Below are 20,000 nucleotides of genomic sequence, written 5' to 3' on the forward strand. Positions count from 1 at the left end.
GCGGCCCGACAAATGTTAGTAAATTGGAAAAGGCAAGTTAATAAGCAACGCCAAAAAATATTATGATCATTTTATTTTCTTCACGCAGGTGTACATACGCGTGGGGAGTGGCTTTTCCTTAGAAGCCATTTATTTTGTATTTTAAATGTTAATAATTTTGGGTTAATATCGTTTGCGGCCCTGTAAGATTGTGTGTGTGTGTTTTTAATATGGCACTAGCATTGAAAAGTTTGCCCACTCCTGCTCTGTATATTCTGAATTCTATGCTATATTTCCGACTTTCTTGAAAAAAAAAAAAAAAAAAAAAAAAAAACGTATATAGTTTTATAATAGTGAGCATTGAGCGTCCTATGAAAATTAATCTATTCCGTAAGACATTATTTTTTGTGGGGGTTGATAACTTGAGATTGGGTGTTTGATCATCTAATAATTGGGTGTTTGATCGTCTAATATTATCGTTTGCGGCCCTATAAGATTGTGTGTGTGAGTGTTTTAATATGGCACTAGCACTGAAAAGTTTGCCCACCACTGCTCTGTATATTCTGAATTCTATGCTATATTTCTGACATTCTTAAAAAAAAAAAAAAAAAAAAAAAAACATGTATATAGTTTTATAATAGCATTGAGCGTCCTATGAAAATTAATCTATTCCGTAAGACATTATTTTTTTTTGTGGAGGTTGATAAATTGAGAATGGGTGTTTGATCGTCTAATAATTTCATGCACCGTTCCATATACCTTTGTAAAGACGCACTGATTCAGTTTCGTATAGCAAACATTATAATATTTTTTTTCATTTGTTACACGAGGAATGACTATTTTCGTATGGCAAACATTATAACTTTCATTTTCTTCACTTGATACACGAAGAATTACCATTTCTTTAGCAGCTTAGCGTTGAAATGTTTCCTACGCCACCCACTGCTCAGAGCTCACTCAAATATACATATCGAATTCAGCAAGTTTTACATAGAAAGCATTATAACATTCAGCATTTCATTTTGTTCATTTGCTAACATAAGAAATGTTTTTTTTTTTTTTGGTGACATAAGCTGTCTGAATGCTGAATTACCCTACACATTATGCATATCCTTTTTAAAAACACCCATAAAATTCATTACGTTTTATACAACAAACATTACAGCTTCAGCACTTCATTCATCTCACATATTACACCAGGAATGACTTTATTTTGGTGTTACAAGCTGCCTGAACGCTTCATTATGCAACGCACTATTCCATATACCTTGAAAACTACGCGTGGAACTGATTTAACGTTATGTGTAGGTGTTATAACCCTTTTATAAGTCCGGTTAGGTTAGGTTAGATATTCAAAGGGTTAACTATAGTCTATACACCTCTAACAGTGTAGGTTGGGCTTCCTCACTCGGGGCAACGGTTTCCTAGCGGGTGGGCTTTGAGATAGAAGGTACCCAAAAAAGTATCCCCTTTAGCCCAGAAATTTCCGTGAAAAGCCCACATGGTATAAATGAAAAAAAAGAAGAAAAAAAAGAAAAAAGAAAATCCTATATATGAAACCGTAAGTTAGGTTAGGTTAGGTTCGGTACTCAAAGGGTTAATTATTCTACACTCCTCTAAGAAAATTATGTATATGGAACTGATTAACCGCTATATAACAATCATCATAAGCTAGGTTAGGTACTCAAAGGGTTAACTACTCTGTATACCTTAACCCTTTCAATACCATGACGCGCTTTCATATTCATTCTGGTTACTATTTGGTGATTTTATACAGCTTCAGAAATTTATGTTGGGATTAAAATAGTGAAGACTGTGGCCATTAACCTTTTGACCTCCGTACATTCTCTCTAATGTCAATAAAATCACCTGATCAAACTCAAGGTAAAAATGCGTCGCACTACTGAAGGGGAAGAAAAAAAAAAAGAAAAAAGAAAAAAAAAAACTTACACAGAACTGATAACCCATCATATAATATTCGTCATAAGTTAAATTAAGTTACGTTAAGTTAGGTTAGGTTAGGTATTCAAAGGGTTAACTAGTCTATACACCTTTAAAAAACATACATAAGTACCAAATTAACCTTTACAATATTATTCATAACCTTCAGTTCATTTATATTATTTGTTATATAATAATCGTCATAAGTTAAGTATGGTTAGGTATTCAAAGAGTTAACTAGCCTATACACCTTTAAATAACATACATAAGGACCAAATCAACCTTTACATAGCATTCATAACCTTCAGTTCCTTTACATTATTCATCACACCAAGGAACTGACTAACTTTCATAACCTTTAGTCCATTTATACAATTTGTTACACCAGAATGACTTTGTTTGAGGCGTCCCTGTGTTGCGTATCGTTGTGCACCTGTACGGCACACCTGGGCTAGCTGGCTGTCGGGCAGGTGAGTGAGCAGGTGAGGGCGTGTGCTGCAGTGGTGCCCGCCTCCACCTGAGCACTGCGGGCAAGGCGCGTCTTGGTTCTCCTGCTGATCAATAAGCAGAGACCGGATCCCCTCACTGCTCACCACGGCCACCACTCACTCTCTCACGTCACCAGGCCGCCCGTCACCAAGCCAGGCACCAAGTCAACATTCGCTGCTACTCACAGTTATCAGGTCATAAGTCACGTTTCAGTCACTAGATAACGAGTGAGTCACCAAGCTGCACGTCACCACATCAAAAGGTCAGCAAGTCAGTAGCTACCACTTGTCACGGTTACCAAGTTGTAAGTTATCTATTCAGTCATCAGGTTACAAGTACACGTCACCAGGACAGTCACCAAGTCAACACTCCCTGCTAATAATGAAATAACAATTACCAAGTCGCTATTCATCATTTCACTCACCAAATTAGCAGTTCACGTCACCAGAACACCCGTCACCAAGTCAGTCACCAGGTCAGTCACCAAATAAGTCGAAATTCACTTCTAGCCAGAGAATCACGGTTGGCACATCACAAGCAGACGTCATAAGCACACGAGTCACCGAGCCAAGTTGCGGAACTAGTCACCAAATCAAGAGTAGATAGACATAAAAAAAAAAGTGGAAAGGAAGAAATAAGTAAACAAGTGTGAGAGACGGATGGCGAGAAAGAGGAAGAGGATAATAATGTCAAATATAGTGAACCGTATGGGATGAAGAGGAGGAATAAGAAGCAAAGGTAACAAAGAGAAGAGGAAAAAGGAAGTTCCAAGGAGTCTGGTGGAAAAAAAAAAAATAGAGAGCTTAGGAGGAAAGGAAGAAAGAAGAGGAGAAGGAAATTAATGGAAGATAAGGAGGTAAAAAATACTAATAGGTAGAGAAGATGAGAATAGAATGAATAGGGATGACAAAAAGGAAGAGATAAGAAGAGATAATTAGTGAAGATATTAAAAAAAGCCTGAATAAATGTAGAGAGAAGGAGGAAGTGGAAGAAAAGAATAAAAAAAAGAGAACAAGATAGTGAGGAAGAGAGGATGAAAAATGGCAAAGGTACAACAGAGAGAAAAAAAGCATCACTAAAGAGTCACCAAGCCATCAAACGCTTCGAATCCCCACCAAGTCACCAAGTCATAGATCACCAAGTTATTCCAAGTCACCAAGTTACCAGCGGCACCTCATATGACTCAATAACAAACATATTAACTACTTCACACATTAATAACTAACTAATCAACTCACTGACTGGCGCTGACTACAAAATAATGACCAGAGAGAGAGAGAGAGAGAGAGAGAGAGAGAGAGAGAGAGAGAGAGAGAGAGAGAGAGAGAGAGAGAGAGAGAGAGAAAGAGAGACTGGGTTAAATCTATACTTACGTCTCTATAGAAAAAAAATGTAATACGTCTTGTTTTTTTAATCCAGAAGTTCATATTTTTCGTGATTTAAAAGAAAGATCGTTTTAGATATGAGACTACCAGAGAGAGAGAGAGAGAGAGAGAGAGAGAGAGAGAGAGAGAGAGAGAGAGAGAGAGAGAGAGAGAGAGAGCATCACCTGTGAAATGCCATACCGTTCCTAATACCTGTTTACCTTTAATTAATTACAGGTAGGGAGAGTCTCACCTGAGTGCAGTTCATTACATTCAAAACTACAGGTAACAATAAGGAAACCTCACCTATTATTTATGAAGGAGAGAATAATATAATAATTTTCCCTTAACTTCTTCAGTACCATGACGCGTTTCCATATTCATTCTGCTTATAATTTGGTGATTTTATACAGCTTCAGAAACTAATGTGGGGGATTAGAATAGTGAAGACTGTGGCTATTAATCTTCTGACCTCCATAGACCCTTTCTAATGTCAATAAAATGGTCTAATCGTATACAAATCTCAAGGTAAAAATGTGTCTCGATACTGAAGGGGTTAATAATTTCTTCTTTTGTGTTTGTGAGGTAAGAGGAAGAAATGGGAGCAGATAACGAGGTGGAGTGTCTAATTGGGTTGCTTCACTTGTGGATGATTGACTGACTGGGTGAGCGAGTGAGTGGTTGGGCGGTTGGGTGATTTAGTGGTAAGGGAAGGATTATTGTTATGGCGCCCTTGTTGTTGTTGTTGTTGTTGTTGTTGTTGTTGTTATTGTAGTTCATGGTAGTGGTGGTGGTGGAGGTAGCTTTCCTTTTTTTTCTTATATAGAAGGGACACCGGCCAACCTCAACAAAATTAGAAGAAAAAGAAAAAAAATGTAAATGAAATGTCTGTCCACAAAGAAAAAAAAAAAAAAACCGATCGTCAAAAAATATAAGTAATGTTGTTATTGTTGTCGTTTGTTATATTGTTAGTCTGCTGGTTTCATAATCGCTGGGGCGCTTTACACACACACACACACACACACACACACACACACACACACACACACACACACACTGGCTTCACAAACCAGAGGACCGGGGTTCGATTCCCCGGCCGGGTGGAGATATTTGGGTGTGTCTCCTTTCACGTGTAGCCCCTGTTCACCTATATAGCAGTGAGTAGGTACGGGATATAAATCGAGGAGTTGTGACCTTGTTGTCCCGGTGTGTGGTGTGTGCCTGGTCTCAGGCCTATCCGAAGATCGGAAATAATGAGCTCTGAGCTCGCTCCGTAGGGTAACGTCTGGCTGTCTTGTCAGAGACTGCAGCAGATCAAACAGTGAAACACACACACACACACACACACACACACACACACACACACACACACGAGGTTGGCTGCAGTGTCGGGAGTGGTGGCGCCTCCCTGGCCTGATCTCCGCCGTGACCTCTTTGTTCTATGTATGAAACTTCCGCTTTTGTAGGGAAAAAAAAAAAAACTTAATCTAAACAGGGAATCATTTGGTAGAGTACTAGTAAGGTAACACAAATAAAATAAATAAATACAAAAGTGGGAGTAAAACTAGATTAATTTTCTTTAAACAGAAAAAAAAAACAAAGCTTAATCTAAACAGGGAATAATTTGAGTTTTTTTTTTTTTACATTACAAGGGCACTGGCCAAGGGAAAACAAAGAGTTGGAAAAAAAAAATCCCGCTGGTTGCCAGGCCCTGTTAAGAGGAAAGTAGAAAGAGAAAAAACAAAAAAATCTAAAAGGAGGGTCCAGTACTAGTAAGGCCACGAATTACAACTACAATGTTACTGAGATATATTCAAAACCAAGTAATCAAACTGAAAGAAGTTAGAGAGAGCGCTGACAACCTGCTGCTCAACCGCCAGTCCGTCCACCTGCTCGCCCAAGTATAATATTCCCTCGCTTCACTGACACCTCTCAATCGGGCGGTGACTTCCAGAGCGCTGAGAAAACGGGAAAATTGTTCTGATAACTGACAAAAACACAGCGGGGCGTCTAGAGTGATGTGATGGGGCAGTGAGGCATCTGGTTCTGTACTCTTAACACTTTGTTCTCACACGACGCGGTTTAAAAGGCCAGAGATGAAAGATAAGTCGCGTTTTCATAAGTCTTTTCTATGTGATGATGTTGAATGCTCATTAATTTATCGCCGGAATTATGAAAGCACCATTGAAAAACCTTTAGATAGATAGGCAGCTAGATGGTTTATTAACTATATATACAGTGTACAGGAATATTAATCTTAACCCGTTCAGCACCACGACGCGTCTCCATATCAATTTTGTTTACTATTGGGTGATTCTATACAGCTTCAGAAACTTATGTGGGGGATTAAAAGAGTGAAGACTGTGGCCATTAATCTTCTGATCTCTACAGCCCCTTCCTAATGTCAATAAAATCGTCTAATAATACACAAATCTAAAGATAAAAATGTGTCCCAGTATTGAAGGGGTTAACAATTGCCAAAACACAATTATAATCCAATATAAAAACAGATGAGGAAACATTACCAAAAATATCCTGTTCTCCAAAGCAAGGAAAAGAGAAGAACAACTACCACTATTCCCTGTTCAGTGTGGCGGAGAGGCGCGTAAAGTCTCTGAAGGTGGTTCTAAGATGGGGCGGTGCTGTCTACTCGCTGCCTACACTGGATTCACGAGAGCTACAAAGAACTGACGGGGCTGACGGGGTTGACTGGGGCTGACGGGGGCTTGCAAGGCTCTCCGATAAGCTACGTGTTTATGAAAAGTTCTTGGTTATTTCTTCTTGCAGTTATCTTGGTCCAGAGAAGAGGTAGGTTGCTTGCTGTGTCAATTGGTGTTTTCTTTTATTCTTCCTTCCTGTTTTTCTTATTTCCTCGTGTTTAGGAAAGCAAAATCGTTGTTACATGTCTGTCTTGGTTAGTGAAGAGGATGAGTGTAAAATATCTTGCTCATAATATGCAGTTGGAGTTTCTTAAAGAGGAGAGATAGGTATACCGATACACACCCCACACCCACACCCACACTCTCTCTCTCTCTCTCTCTCTCTCTCTCTCTCTCTCTCTCTCTCTCTCTCTCACACCGACTGCACCAAACACACATCACTAAAATTTTCATAACGGACATTCACCACAACTTCACATCACACCTCACACATTCCAACAAACCTATTACTAACACCAATCTTGCTAGCATTCCTCTCCCTTCCCTCACCTTAACCCCAACGCACACCCCTCACCCTTAAACCCCTCACCCCTCACCCCTAACCCCTCACCTCCCTTCCTACCCCTCGGCTTAGCTTCGAGGTAAACATGTGACTGGATTCCTATGCCAAGCTAAGGGTTTTGGCAGAATCGTTACAGGACAGCTAGGAGGAAGGGAAGAGATGTGCGTGGAAGTGTGAAAATATGTTGTTATTTCTTTTTTACCTGAACTAAAGTGAAAAGTGTTGAATAGCGTTGAGTGTCCATGTTTGTAAATGCTAAAGGTTCGTGTTTTTATTCATGCTGTTTTGTTTTTGCTTTATTTTGGTTGCAGTCACCGTCACTAGTCAGGTGTACACACTGCCCTTCATTAATAATTGAGAGTATCAGGTGTTTCGGTAAGAGAGAGATAGAGAAGGCGAGGGCAATTATGACGGACTGCGAGAAGTTGACAGAAGTATCAGTGAGTATTCTAGTCTATGTAAAGTAGAAAAAAGATAAAAAAAAGGGTGGAATAGAAGGTAAGGAACAAGAACACCTGCATTTCCGTCATCCTGTGCTGAGGTTCACTAATCTAGGAGCAAAAAGTTTGGTTTGGCGGCCTCGAGTACTATGATGATGCATGAAAACTAACCACTCTTCCGGCCCAAGCCATTGCAGTGCCACATGCTAGCCAAATAATCCCGGGCCATGACGAAAAACAAGAGTAACAATAGTGGTAATTGAGAGGAGTTAAAATATATTACCAATACTCCCAAAATGAGCAAAACTGGGAGACTTTGAGGCCACAGTACCTGCCGTCAGAGAAAGCCATGTCCTCTTCGGCAGGCAGACCAAAGGAGAGCCTAGAGTGCCTAATCAACAGTAGGTAGGGCAGCAGTACACATGTAGGTACTTCGTGGTGACTACACACACACACACGCACACAAACACCGAGCGACGACTGGGAGCGGGAGACCATGCTGCCTCCACTCCTCCCTCTGTTCTAGTTGCCATTGCTCCCTAACTCACTCATCTCCCACTCCATTCCCACTCCAATCACTGCTTCTCTGCCACCTTCCCCTCCCCTATTCCTCCCACCCCATGCCTGGTGTTGTGTGGGAGTGGTAGAAGGAGTAGGTGTGCTCTAGAGAAGGCGTGTGCAGGGGAGGCATACCAGGGCGTCGGGTCTAGTCCGCCACCTAGCATCGATCGCACAGGGCAGGCGCGGCGCCCCCTCACTCATTGGGTTCCCCTGCTCTACGGGAGGGAGTTACAGGTGCCTTAGGGGACAGGGAAGTAGAGAGTCCTGTGTTTGTGTTTGGTGAAGGAGTAAGGGAGTATGTCGTTAATGAAAAGGGATGTACTATTATTACTAATACTACTACTATGTACTACAACTACTACTTTTTACGACCACAATTACCTTTCTGCCATATAACTGACTAAAGGCACGACGCGACACTAACTGTCTCGACCTACTACTGCTACTACTACTACTACTACTACTACTACTACTACTACTACTACTACTACTACTACTTCTTAACGACTACAAACACTTTTCTCGAACTACTACTACTACTTTTTAACGACTACAAACATCTATCTGCCACATAACTGACGAAAGGCACAACGCGACACTTCCCGCTTCGACCTCCATTCATCGCCCGAAGGAGGAGCGAGTGACGAAAGCAACAGCCAGGCACAGGAATAGACACAGTGATAACGTAAACACACCCAGGTCATCGTGGTGCGAGCTGTGACGTCTGCCGTGACCTTAAATCCTGACTCTGGGAATCGATGAAAAGTTGACAGTTCCCACTCTTACCTCAACTTGACCTAACTTAACCTGACCTGACCTAACTTAACCTAACCAAACTTAAACCTAACTTCATCTAATCTAACCTAACCTAACCTAACCAAACCAAGCCTATAGACCAAACTTCACCTATCCTAACCTAACCTAATGTAACTTAATCTGATCTAACATTAACTAACTTGAAGCTCTCTTACTTCTATAGGGCGACTGTCACGGGTCCAGAGAGAGAGAGAGAGAGAGAGAGAGAGAGAGAGAGAGAGAGAGAGAGAGAGAGAGAGAGAGAGAGAGAGAGAGAGAGAGAGAGAGAGAGAGAGAGCCCGCCTACTAAAGGTTTTTTAATGAAGCATGGTTATCTTTCAATCTCAATCTCTCTCTCTCTCTCTCTCTCTCTCTCTCTCTCTGGATGCTCCCGGGCAGCCTTGACCGCCGGAGCATGTGGAGCATAACACCACTTTTCATTATAATGGAATACGCGAGGCTGTGGAAAACAAATTAATTAGTATGCTATCCGATGCATACAGTGTGTTGGTTTTTTGTGTTTGCATTCCCTGTGTGTGTGTGTGTGTGTGTGATTCACTGTTTGATCTGTTGCAGTCTCTGACGAGACAGCCAGACGTTATCCTACGGAACGAGCTCAGAGCTCATTATTTCCGATCTTCGGATAGGTCTGAGACCAGGCACACACCACACACCGGGACAACAAGGTCACAACTCCTCGATTTACATCCCGTACCTACTCACTGCTAGGTGAACAGGGGCTACACGTGAAAGGAGACACACCCAAATATCTCCACCCGGCCGGGGAATCGAACCCCGGTCCTCTGGTTTGTGAAGCCAGCGCTCTAACCACTGAGCTACCGGGCGTGTGTGTGTGTGTGTGTGTGTGTGCGTGTTTAATTTCGCATCGTTGTCGTTTTTGAAAATTGAAGTAGGAGAAAAAAAGAAAAGAATAACTGTGTGTAGTAGTAGTAGTAGTAGTAGTAGTAGTAGTAGTAGTAGTAGTAGTAGTAGTAGTAGTAGTAGTAGTAGTAGTGATGGTGGTGATGGTAGTAGTAATCATTATGAAAGCAGTATTACTAACACAACAATAACAACAACAACGAGGACAACAACAACAACAACAACAACAACAACTACTACTACTACTACAACTACTACTACTACTACTATCACCAGCACCACTAACACCACCACCACCACCACCACTACCACCACCAAATATACACTACCAGAACAACAAAACCACCCCAAAAAAACAATAAATAAACAGAGAAAAAAATATAAAAACTAAAAAAAAAAACAAAAGAAAAGAATAAAAACGAAAACACACACACACACAGACACACACACACACACACACCAAATTATAAAACACGATTAAAAACCACACAAAGAGATTAGATTCCTTTTTTCCGCCCTCCTGGCATGCCTTTGAAGCTTCGGCGGGCTGATTGCAAGGTAAATATTGGGCCGCTGAGCTAAACCCTCCTGTGTTTAGCGGCGCGACCCGGCACTGGTACTTGCTTCCCCTCAGGTGTGGCGATCTGCAGGTAAAGGTAGCACGTATTAATTAACCCTTTTGGTCTACTCAGTTTTATTTTTTGCCTATTCGTATCTGTAAAGGTAGCAAGTATTAATTAACCCTTTCTGTCTCAGTTTTAATCTCTTTTTCTTATTTGTATCTATAATTCATTTTGATTGTTTTACTTGAGGTGTGGCGATCTGCAGGTAAAGTCAGCAGGTATTAATTAACCCCTTCAGTCTACTAAGTTTTAATTTTTCTTCTTATTCGTATCTGTAATTTTTTTTTTTTTATTATTTCTGTGCTAGTATCAAGTGTTTTTTTTGTTGTTTTATTTCAGTGTTTTGGGAGTAAAGGTGAGGAAAGGTTACATTTAATTCATTGTTTTGTTTTTCTTTGTCTATTTATCTGTTTGTCTGTCTGTCTGTCTGTCTGTCTGTCTGGATGGATGGATGGTGATGAAAATAGCTATAATAGTGAAAGTTACCGAGTTATTAGTCATTATCATTCATTATTTTTGTTCATCACTCATTATCACTAAATATTTTCGTTCACTCTCATTCATCATTCGTTATTTTCATTCATCATTACTCATTGTTACTCTTTATCTTCATTCACTAGCACTCATTAGCACGCATCATTTTCGTTCACCATCACTCATTATTACTCATCATTTTCGTTCACTATCCTCATCATCACTCATCATTTTCATTAATCATTACTCATCATTTTCATTCACTATCACTATTCACAGGACTATGAAATTTTCAAAGCAATGTTTAGAAGCAAGAAATAGGACAAATAGGATCCTGGGTTTTATAAATAGAAATGTTAGTTATAAAAGTAAGGAAGTGGTGCGTAGCTTATATAATTCCTATGTTAGGCCCCATTTAGAGTATTGCATACAGGCCTGGTCACCCCATTATAGGCAGGATATCAACATGTTAGAAGCAGTTCAGAGAAGAGCAACTAGGATGATACCAGCATTAAAGCGCCTGGAGTATAGAGATAGATTAAAGGAATTAAACATGTTTTCATTTGAGAGGAGATGTATAAGAGGGATATGATAGAGTTATTTAAAATGTTCTCAGATACAAACTACATAGATGTGAGATCTTTCTTTACCTTAGAGGAGGGAAGTAGGACTAGAAATCATGGCAGGAAGATTAGAAAGCAAGGCTGCAGGTTAGATATAAGAAAATATTTCTTTAGTCATAGGGTGGTAGACTTCTGGAATGCATTGCCAGAGAGGGTTGTAAATAGCACTAGTTTGACAATGTTTAAAAACAGATTAGATAAGCACTTAAATTTATTAGATTTATAATTATGTATAGCGCTGCATGATAGTTTTTATAAGAAATTTACTATAGTTAAACAAGACATGATCCCCATGTATGGGGATCACAGATTGTAGAGGAATTCGCTGCAGGACTTAGCCCTGTTAATGGGCCAAATATTTAGAATTAGTATATAATGTATTGTGTACTTGTAAGTGTATCTTTAAGTACTGATGACGAGGTCGCTGTGCGACTGATACAGGATAACCTAGATGGGCCCTGGTGGCCCTTTGTTATCCTATTATTTATGTTATGTTATCACTCATCATTTTCCTTCACTATCACTCATCATTTTCACTCACTATCACTCATCATCACTCATCATTTTCGTCCATCATCACTGATCATCACTGTCCGTCAATGTAAGTTATTTCTTCCATGTCTGTCTTATCTTTTTTCAGAGAAATTGATTTATCTTTTCTTCTCTCTTTCTCTTTTTCTTTGTCTTATCTCTATTTCTCTGAATGAATGAATGAATGAATGAAAGAAAGAAGAAAGGGAGGGAGGGAGGGAGGGAGGGAGGGAGGAGAGAGGGAGGAAGGAAGGAAGGAAGGAAGGAAGGAAGGAAGGAAGGAAGGAAGAAAGGAGGGAGGAAAAAAGAAAGGAAAAATGAATGAATGAATGAATGAATGAAGGAAGGAAAGAAAGAAGAAAAGAAGGAAGCAGTGATGGAGACGACAAAGAAAGGAAAGGAAAAAAAAACATGAAGGAAAGATCAATGGAAACATCATGAATTCACGCACGCACGCACACACACACACACACACACACACACACACACACACACACACACACACACACACACACACACACACACATCGACCCACCACCACCACCACAACCACTACCACAACCACCACAACCACAACAACAACAACAACAACAACAACAACAACCAGATCCTCACCTGACACCCCTGCCCTTGATTTCCTCCTTCACTTTTCCCCTCACCGCAAAATGTCCTCCCTGGGCTTGAGTTTCCCCCTCTGCGACCCTCCAATTTTCCCCTCACTCAGTATTCCTTCCCTCACTTTCCCCTCGCATTCCTTGACGAGTGAGGGGAATACCAATGAGGGTTTTAAGAGGGCATTCCCTAAACTACACCGCCTCTACACTACACACACGCGTCCCAGGAAATGTTAGGGAGGATAAAAACAGTGTAAGCTTTCTCCCCGTCAACCTTCCCTTACAGAAAACGAGAAAATGTATAAGAAAGTAATGTTTTGTAAAATGTAAAAGAAAATGTTTTGATAGTTACCGAGAAAAAAGTGCTTGGGAAGTAAAATAACAGGTGGAGGAGGAGGAGGAGGAGGAGGAGGAGGAGGAGGAGGAGGAGGAGTTGGAGGAGGATACTCTCGTCTGGTCACTGCGGCAGACTAAGGACATGTTAAGACACGTCAAGGACAAGACAAGGAGGATGTGTTGCCCTGGGAGGGAGAGAGAGAGAGAGAGAGAGAGAGAGAGAGAGAGAGAGAGAGAGAGAGAGAGAGAGAGAGAGAGAGAGAGAGAGAGAGAGAGAGGAAAATATGAATTATGTAATACACACACACACACACACACACACACACACACACACACACACACACACACACACACACACACACACACGCCAAGTGCAGCGAGGCAAATGGGCAAGCCTCTTAATGTGTAGGGTCTGTTCACCTAACAGCAAGTAGGTACGGGATGTAACTCGAGGGGTTGTGGCCTCGGTTTCCCGGTGTGTGGAGTGTGTTGTTGTCTCAGTCCTACCCGAAGATCGGTCTATGAGTTCTGAGCTTGCTCCGTAATGGGGAAGGCTGGCTCGGTGACCAGCAGACGACCGTGGTGAATTACACACAAACACAAACACAAACACACACACACACACACACACACACACAACAGCGCCATCATCGACCCATCACCACCACCACTACTACCATCACCACCACCGCCATCACCACCACTACCACCATCACCACCACTAGGGATGCGACAGATGGCAACGTCAGATGGCACCCAAATGGCACTCCTTCGCTTGACTCTCCACCTCTAATTCCCCCTTGACCTTTCCCTTCACCTTCAAATTTTCTCTCTCTCTCTCTCTCTCTCTCTCTCTCTCTCTCTCTCTCACTGCTTGATATTTAATTTTTTTCTCACTTTAAGTTTCCTCCTCCAGTTTCTTTTTTTCCCTTCAAGTTTCCTCAAGTTTTTTTCATTTCACCTTAAGTTTCCTTCTTCAGTTTCCCTCTCGTACTCTAAAGTTCCCTCCAGTGTCTATCTCTCACCTAATAGTTTCCTCCATTGTTTCCTTTCCTCCACATTTTCCTTCTTTCTCTCACCTCCAAGTTTCCTGAAAATTTTCCTTCTCTCTCTCCTTAAAGTTTTCTCCATAATTGCCCTCTCTCACTCTAACTTTCCTTCTCTTCTTCAAGTTTCCTCCAGTTTCCCTGCCTCCTTAAGGTTTCCTCTATAGTTTCTTTCCCTCACCTTAAGTTTCCTCCTTCCCACTCCTTAAAGTTTCCTCTACATCTTTTTCTCTCACCAAAATGTTTCCTCCAATCTTTCCCTTTTCTCTCCATCAAATTGTATCTACATTTTCCTTCTCTTAAGTTTCCTCTAAATTTTCCTTCTCTGACCGTAAAGTTTCTCCCATATTTTCTTTCTCTTCCTTCGTCCAAAAGTTTCCTCCAATCCTTTCCTTTTCCCACTCTATACTTTCCTCCAAGTTTCCTCCAATCCTTTCCTTTTCCCACTCTATACTTTCCTCCAATCTCTTCTCTTCCTTTTCTCTCATCCTAAACTTTCCTCCAGTTTTTCCTTTCTCTCATTCTATAGTTTCCTCCAGTTTCTCTCTCTCTCATCCTTTATCCAAATTCTTTTCTTCTTACTCATAAGTTTCCTCAAATTCATACCTTCTCTCCCTTAATGTTCCTCCAGTCCGTATCACCCTAGTTTCCTCCAATCAATACCTTCATTTACCCTAACCTCACCTCACCTCACCGTACCTAACCTAACCTAACCCAACCTTAACCTAACTTCACCTAACCTAACCTAACTTAATCTAACCCGACCTGACATGACCTGATCTCACTTCACCTCATCTCATCTAACCTAACCTCACCTCACCATAACACCTAAATTTTTCCCTCCTTGACCTCCATTTTCCCCTCATGACGTAACATTTTTTCCCCTTCTCACCTTACTAGTCACTGCACCGCCCTGTATAACTTACTGATCCAATTTATACATTTTTATTTTCCTCACCCTGTAAGTGTTTCCCTCTGCAATCTACACTCTGTAAATTCTTCCGTTTCGTTCAATAGTTGCCTCACTCACCCTGTAGTTTTCTATATTTTTTTTTTTTCTCTCTTATGCACCCTGTATCTAGTCATGTTTTCATTGTATAATTTTTGCTTCACCCTGTCATCTCCTCTCTTATCGTTGCAATGAACGGTTGAGTTTGCGAAGTTAATTCTTCTTATTATTAATGAGCGAAACTAAACTACACACACACACACACACACACACACACACACACACACACACACACACACCGACCTGAAAAAAAGCTAAAGAAAAAAAAAAATATATCAATTCCAGATACTGAATTTCAAGTATAGTATTGCAAGAGAGAGAGAGAGAGAGAGAGAGAGAGAGAGAGAGAGAGAGAGAGAGAGAGAGAGAGAGAGAGAGAGAAATACAAAATAATACAATAAAAAGATCAATAATGTAATATAAACACACACACACACACACACACACACACACACACACACACACACACACACACACACACACACACACACAGGGCCATCAGTGTTGCGTCATCATCTATTAAAGGTATACAGGTGAGGGAAAGCATCACGGCGGGGACAGGTAAGTCAACTCACCTGGAAACTGGGTTAGCGTGTTTGTGTGGGGGAGTGTTGTTGATTGAGGAAGGGGGAGGAGGAAGCTGGGGTTGAGGGGGGGAGCGTGGGAGACTTACGAGGGGTAGGGACAGGGTGTTGGTGGTCCCCTCAGGTGTGGCGTCTCCTACCTGGGTCCTCACACCTGCCGCCCCTGACCGAGGTACGATAATAATGAATTTACCTGGTTTACCTTAGCCATTCCCTTCAAAGCTTTCGTATCTCCTTGAAAAAAAAAAAGTTTAAAATTCGTGTTATTTTTAGTGGAGTCATTTCAATCATTATTTTGTGCAAGAAAGAAAACGTACAATGAATGTTAGCCTAAAAAAATAAGACAGATGTATTTTTTTTTGTTTTTGTTTTTGTTTTTTGAGTGTTTATTTGAATTTTATGTTTTTTTTTATTAAGGGTAAAGGTGGTTGAGTGGTGGCAGACACCCGCACAGCATCACAGCACAGGAGGGCAAGCACTGCACTTGAGTCCTGCACATAATGAGGCAGGGACGTGCAGACATCGAGGAAAAAGGCTAACTGGCATCCTTCCGGCTAGCAACCCCCACCTGGCGACGGCGGCGGCGGGGCCAAACACAGGCGAGGGGAGCTGGCGCGCCCTCCACCGTTCACCTGCTGCCCGGGGACGCCCTCACGCCGCCCACCAACACGCCCCGCTGTGAAGCTGGAGGAGGAGGAGGAGGAGCGAGAGCGTGGCATGTGAGGAGGAAGGTGAGGAGTGGGTGTGGGTGACGGTGAGGGAGTGAGGTGCAGGTGGGAGGTGACAGGAAGCTGGTGGACATTTTAGCGGCGAGGAATGCGCGTGCTGGCATTTCCTGATCCCTCGCCGATACACACACACTAATTCTGCACGTGGCGGTGGAGGTCGTGACCGCTGCGGCAGGGGAAAGGCGGTGTACTGAGTGCCAGGCTGTGTCCCGCTGTGCGTGTATGTTGTGTCATGTGTGGTGTGCGGTGTGTGGTGTGTCGCCGCATCGCCACACCGCAGAACACGACAGTCATCACCTCGAGTCAGCGGTGTTTGTTTGTTGTTTGTCGGTCTCACGGCGCGTCACTCAGGCTGGTGTGCGAGTGACTGCTATCAGAGGCACAAACCACGACCTTTCAGTGTGTAGTCATGTTTTTCTTGGTGACTGGTGCATGATATCAGCGTCAGACATTGCTGCTGCTTTACAAGACAATCAGACGTGCTAAGGCTGTGCTGTGCCTCCCTGCGTCCTTCAATACTTCGATCAGTTAATTACACAAATGCCATCAATAACTAACGCCCGTGCAGTTCTGGTAACAAACCACTAATAACACATGCATGGTGCCTCTTCCCTTCCTTCCTCCGCCACGTGCCTGCTGGTGACGCCCCTGTCCCTTCTTCAGGTCGCGGCGGCTCCTGCAGGCTGAGCGAGGCAGGGCAAAGAGCAGCGCGATGTCAGACTCTGAGGAGGAGGCAGTGGAACGGCAGGTGAAGATGGTGCTTGTGGGGGCGCCGCAGGTGGGCAAGACTTCCCTCGCCCTCAGGTACACACAGGACTCCATCAACAAGGTGTACCAGGTGAGTGCCCTAGAGGCAAATCACAGGGTGCATCTCCCCTCAAGTGCAGCATTTATCTGAGTCACCCCTGCAACGTTTTCTGTGTAAGTGATTTCCTCCGTTTTCTCCACACAGGCGTCGATGGGGGTGGACTTTTACCTGAAGAGGCTGGTGCTGGGGAACGAGCGGAACGTGAACGTGCAGGTGTGGGATGTGGCGGGATCAGCGCTGTCCGGCAAGATGACTGACAAGGTGAGGCTATGGCTGGAGGGCAGGTGGACAGGTGCGACGTGGCAGTACAGGTGATCAGCGGTGTAGTCACTACCACGTTTCTCTCTCCACTACCTTCTTCATGCGACCTTAATCCCAGTGTGTTGCAGGGTCAGCCGCTCGAGTTACCCTTCTCTATCTGTTTCTCTCCATTGCATCATCTTGAACTCCCAGCCTGTTCATGTCATTCCTTCTTACGTGTGTCCATCTTATTCTGTCTTCCAACACTCCTCCCTCTAACCTCCGCCATCATTGCCTTCTTCACCTTCCACTACCTGACCGTTCCCTATAACGTTACCTTGTCTCTCTTCTCCTATTTATGACTGTTCTCTTCTTTTACCTCCCTTTGTCTCACTCACTACACTCCACGTTGCCTTTCCTTCCTCTCTCATCTACCTAACAGTTCCTTCTCTCTATATCTTTACCATCGTCTTCCTTTTACTCCTGCCCATGCCTCACTCCACTTCCCTCTCCTTCTGCTCATGCCTCACTCCCCTTCCTTTTACTTCCGCTCATGTCTCATTCCTCTTCCTTTCCTCCTGCTCATGCCTGACTCTCCTTCCTTTTCCTCCCACTCATGCCTCACTCCCTTTCCCTATCTCCGTCATTCTCCTCACCTCGCTACACTCCATGCCACATCTTTCCCTCTCCTCTCCCTTACTTATATATATATATATATATATATATATATATATATATATATATATATATATATATATATATATATATATATATATATATACTCTCCATAACTTATTTGTCTCCCCTTTTCCTCTCCATTTCTCCCTCTACAACTCACCCTTGCTTCTTCTCCCCAACCTTGCCTCACATTCCGCACACGCTAACTCCACCACTCTCCTCTTACTACACTCCATATCACACTTTCTCTCCCCCCCTCTGCTCCACCAGTACCTGTATGGCGCCCACGCTATTCTCTTCGTGTACGACGTCACCTCCACGTCCAGCCTGGAGGCGCTGCAGCCGTGGGTGACGACTGTACGCAAGGCCGCCCGCTCCCAGGAAAGGCCACCCATCCAAGCCCTGGTGGCGAACAAGGCTGACTTAGAGCACGCCAGACAGGTATGAAGCCAAACTTGTTACTCTTGTTAGCGCAGATCACACGTTACAAGGCTTGGGGATAATACACCGCACCGCCACTACTTTCAAATGGCTCCAATAGGTTCAAATTACACGGATCCTTGGTGTTTCTTATGTTTCTAGCGAGAGATTAACAATATCTATACATTGCTAACAGGGAAACACTCATGAAACCTAGCTAATTACCTCTGTGGTCTTGGTAAATAGTCGTGGTGAGAGAGCAAAGCGTTTCAGAATACGGGCGTCCAGGAATTAATGACTCCCGCGGGACATGAAAGATGGTGCCTGTATTTCACGTTTCATCGCATAACCCGCACAGCGAATATCAATACCTAACTACACCGCCCCTTCCCTACCCTTTCCCGCCTCGCCCCGCCTCACCCCACTGCTATGACCCTCCCCGCTTTTTTCCCCCGCAGGTGAAGAGTGACCGCCACCACAGGTTCGCCTCCGAGCACGGTATGAGCTCCTACGTGGTGTCGGCTAAGACTGGCGAAGGCGTGTCACTTACTTTCCAGAAGGTGAGGCTCGGGGCAAAATAGTGGTGCGGGTTGGTGGTCGCTAATGTGATGTTTCCAGGGTCATTGATGTTTGCTATGTCAGTTTTTTTTGTCACACGTTTCTATTGCATACCATATTTTTCCCCTCTTCATATTCACTCTCAGGCTTCAGTTTACCGATTACAATACTACCAGCCTTGTTATTTGTCATCACCTAGCTCACTTTCCCTACACACACACACACACACACACACACACACACACACACACACACACACACACACACACACACACACACACACACACACACACACACACTTAAGTTCCCACCTCCACATTTCCTCGTTTCGTTCACCCATACCTCATCCCTTTCCTCTCTGCACGGCCCTCATCCCGCCACTCCCCCCCAGCTGGCGGCGGAGCTTCTGGGAGTGCGGCTGACGAAGGCGGAGCAGGAACAACAGCAGCCTGTGGTCACGGCGGAAATCGTCACTTTCCAAGAGGCGACACTCCCGAAGGTCCCCGCCGTGACCACCAGCAGCTCCTCTTCGGTGTGTAGAGTCATGTAGCAGCTGATGCCCTCGCCTCCCGGACACCAGATCGCCGCACCCCTCGCCGACACACGGATACACGGACATGAGGTTGTGGTGCCCTGTGAGGTTACTCGTGATATGGACACTGTTATTATGGACTCTTTTCCTCCTTGTGTCCGATGTGGTGACGGTGTTTGGTGATCGCAGTGTCCGGGTGGTCCTGAAGTGTCCAAACTCTATGCTTTAATTACCTGTGGCTTTTGCCGCGCCGCTGTGCTAAGGTTACAAGTGGAGAGTGTGAGTGTTATGTGAGTGGAATGTCATACAGAGGCCAAAACACAGGACATACAAACAGTAACACAACACAAACGCCTTATTTGCTTAGCGGCGCCACGGGGGCTGCGGGCGGTGCCATCGGCGGCGGCAGAGGCGGCGGTGGTGACGTGTGCCGCGGAGGCCTGACCCTGATGAGGCAAGGCGAGAGACTGTCCAGGTGTGTGAGGTGGAGGTGTGTCTTGTCCCATGCAGGACTGTGAGGAAA

General features: G+C 43.5%; 2 protein-coding genes across 3 annotated transcripts in view; one reads left to right on the forward strand and one right to left on the reverse strand.

Annotated features, from left to right (window-relative positions):
* The window catches only part of LOC123508234, a 35,764-nt gene extending 27,861 nt beyond the window's left edge, over positions 1–7,903 (reverse strand). Inside the window, exon 1 of the transcript XR_006675886.1 lies at positions 7,767–7,903. The gene's annotated coding sequence lies outside the window, so the exon portion shown is untranslated. The remainder of the gene's footprint in view (positions 1–7,766) is intronic.
* Positions 7,904–15,990: 8,087 nt separating this feature from the next.
* Positions 15,991–20,000, forward strand: part of LOC123508084 (ras-related protein Rab-28-like) — a 6,286-nt gene continuing 2,276 nt past the window's right edge. Inside the window, exons 1-6 of one of the 2 annotated variants that reach the window (XM_045261520.1) lie at positions 15,991–16,244; positions 16,905–17,079; positions 17,194–17,310; positions 18,238–18,408; positions 18,846–18,947; positions 19,337–20,000. The exon at positions 19,337–20,000 is cut by the window's right edge and continues 2,276 nt beyond it. In XM_045261520.1, coding sequence (XP_045117455.1) covers positions 16,954–17,079; positions 17,194–17,310; positions 18,238–18,408; positions 18,846–18,947; positions 19,337–19,495 — 675 coding nt within the window. In that variant the 5' untranslated portion in view covers positions 15,991–16,244; positions 16,905–16,953 and the 3' untranslated portion in view covers positions 19,496–20,000. Of the gene's footprint in view, positions 16,245–16,396; positions 16,641–16,904; positions 17,080–17,193; positions 17,311–18,237; positions 18,409–18,845; positions 18,948–19,336 lie in introns of those variants that run through there. The other variant, XM_045261521.1, reaches the window with a different exon arrangement.

Source organism: Portunus trituberculatus, chromosome 24 (assembly GCF_017591435.1).
Source record: "Portunus trituberculatus isolate SZX2019 chromosome 24, ASM1759143v1, whole genome shotgun sequence".
In the NCBI taxonomy this organism is placed as follows: Eukaryota; Metazoa; Arthropoda; class Malacostraca; order Decapoda; family Portunidae; genus Portunus; species Portunus trituberculatus.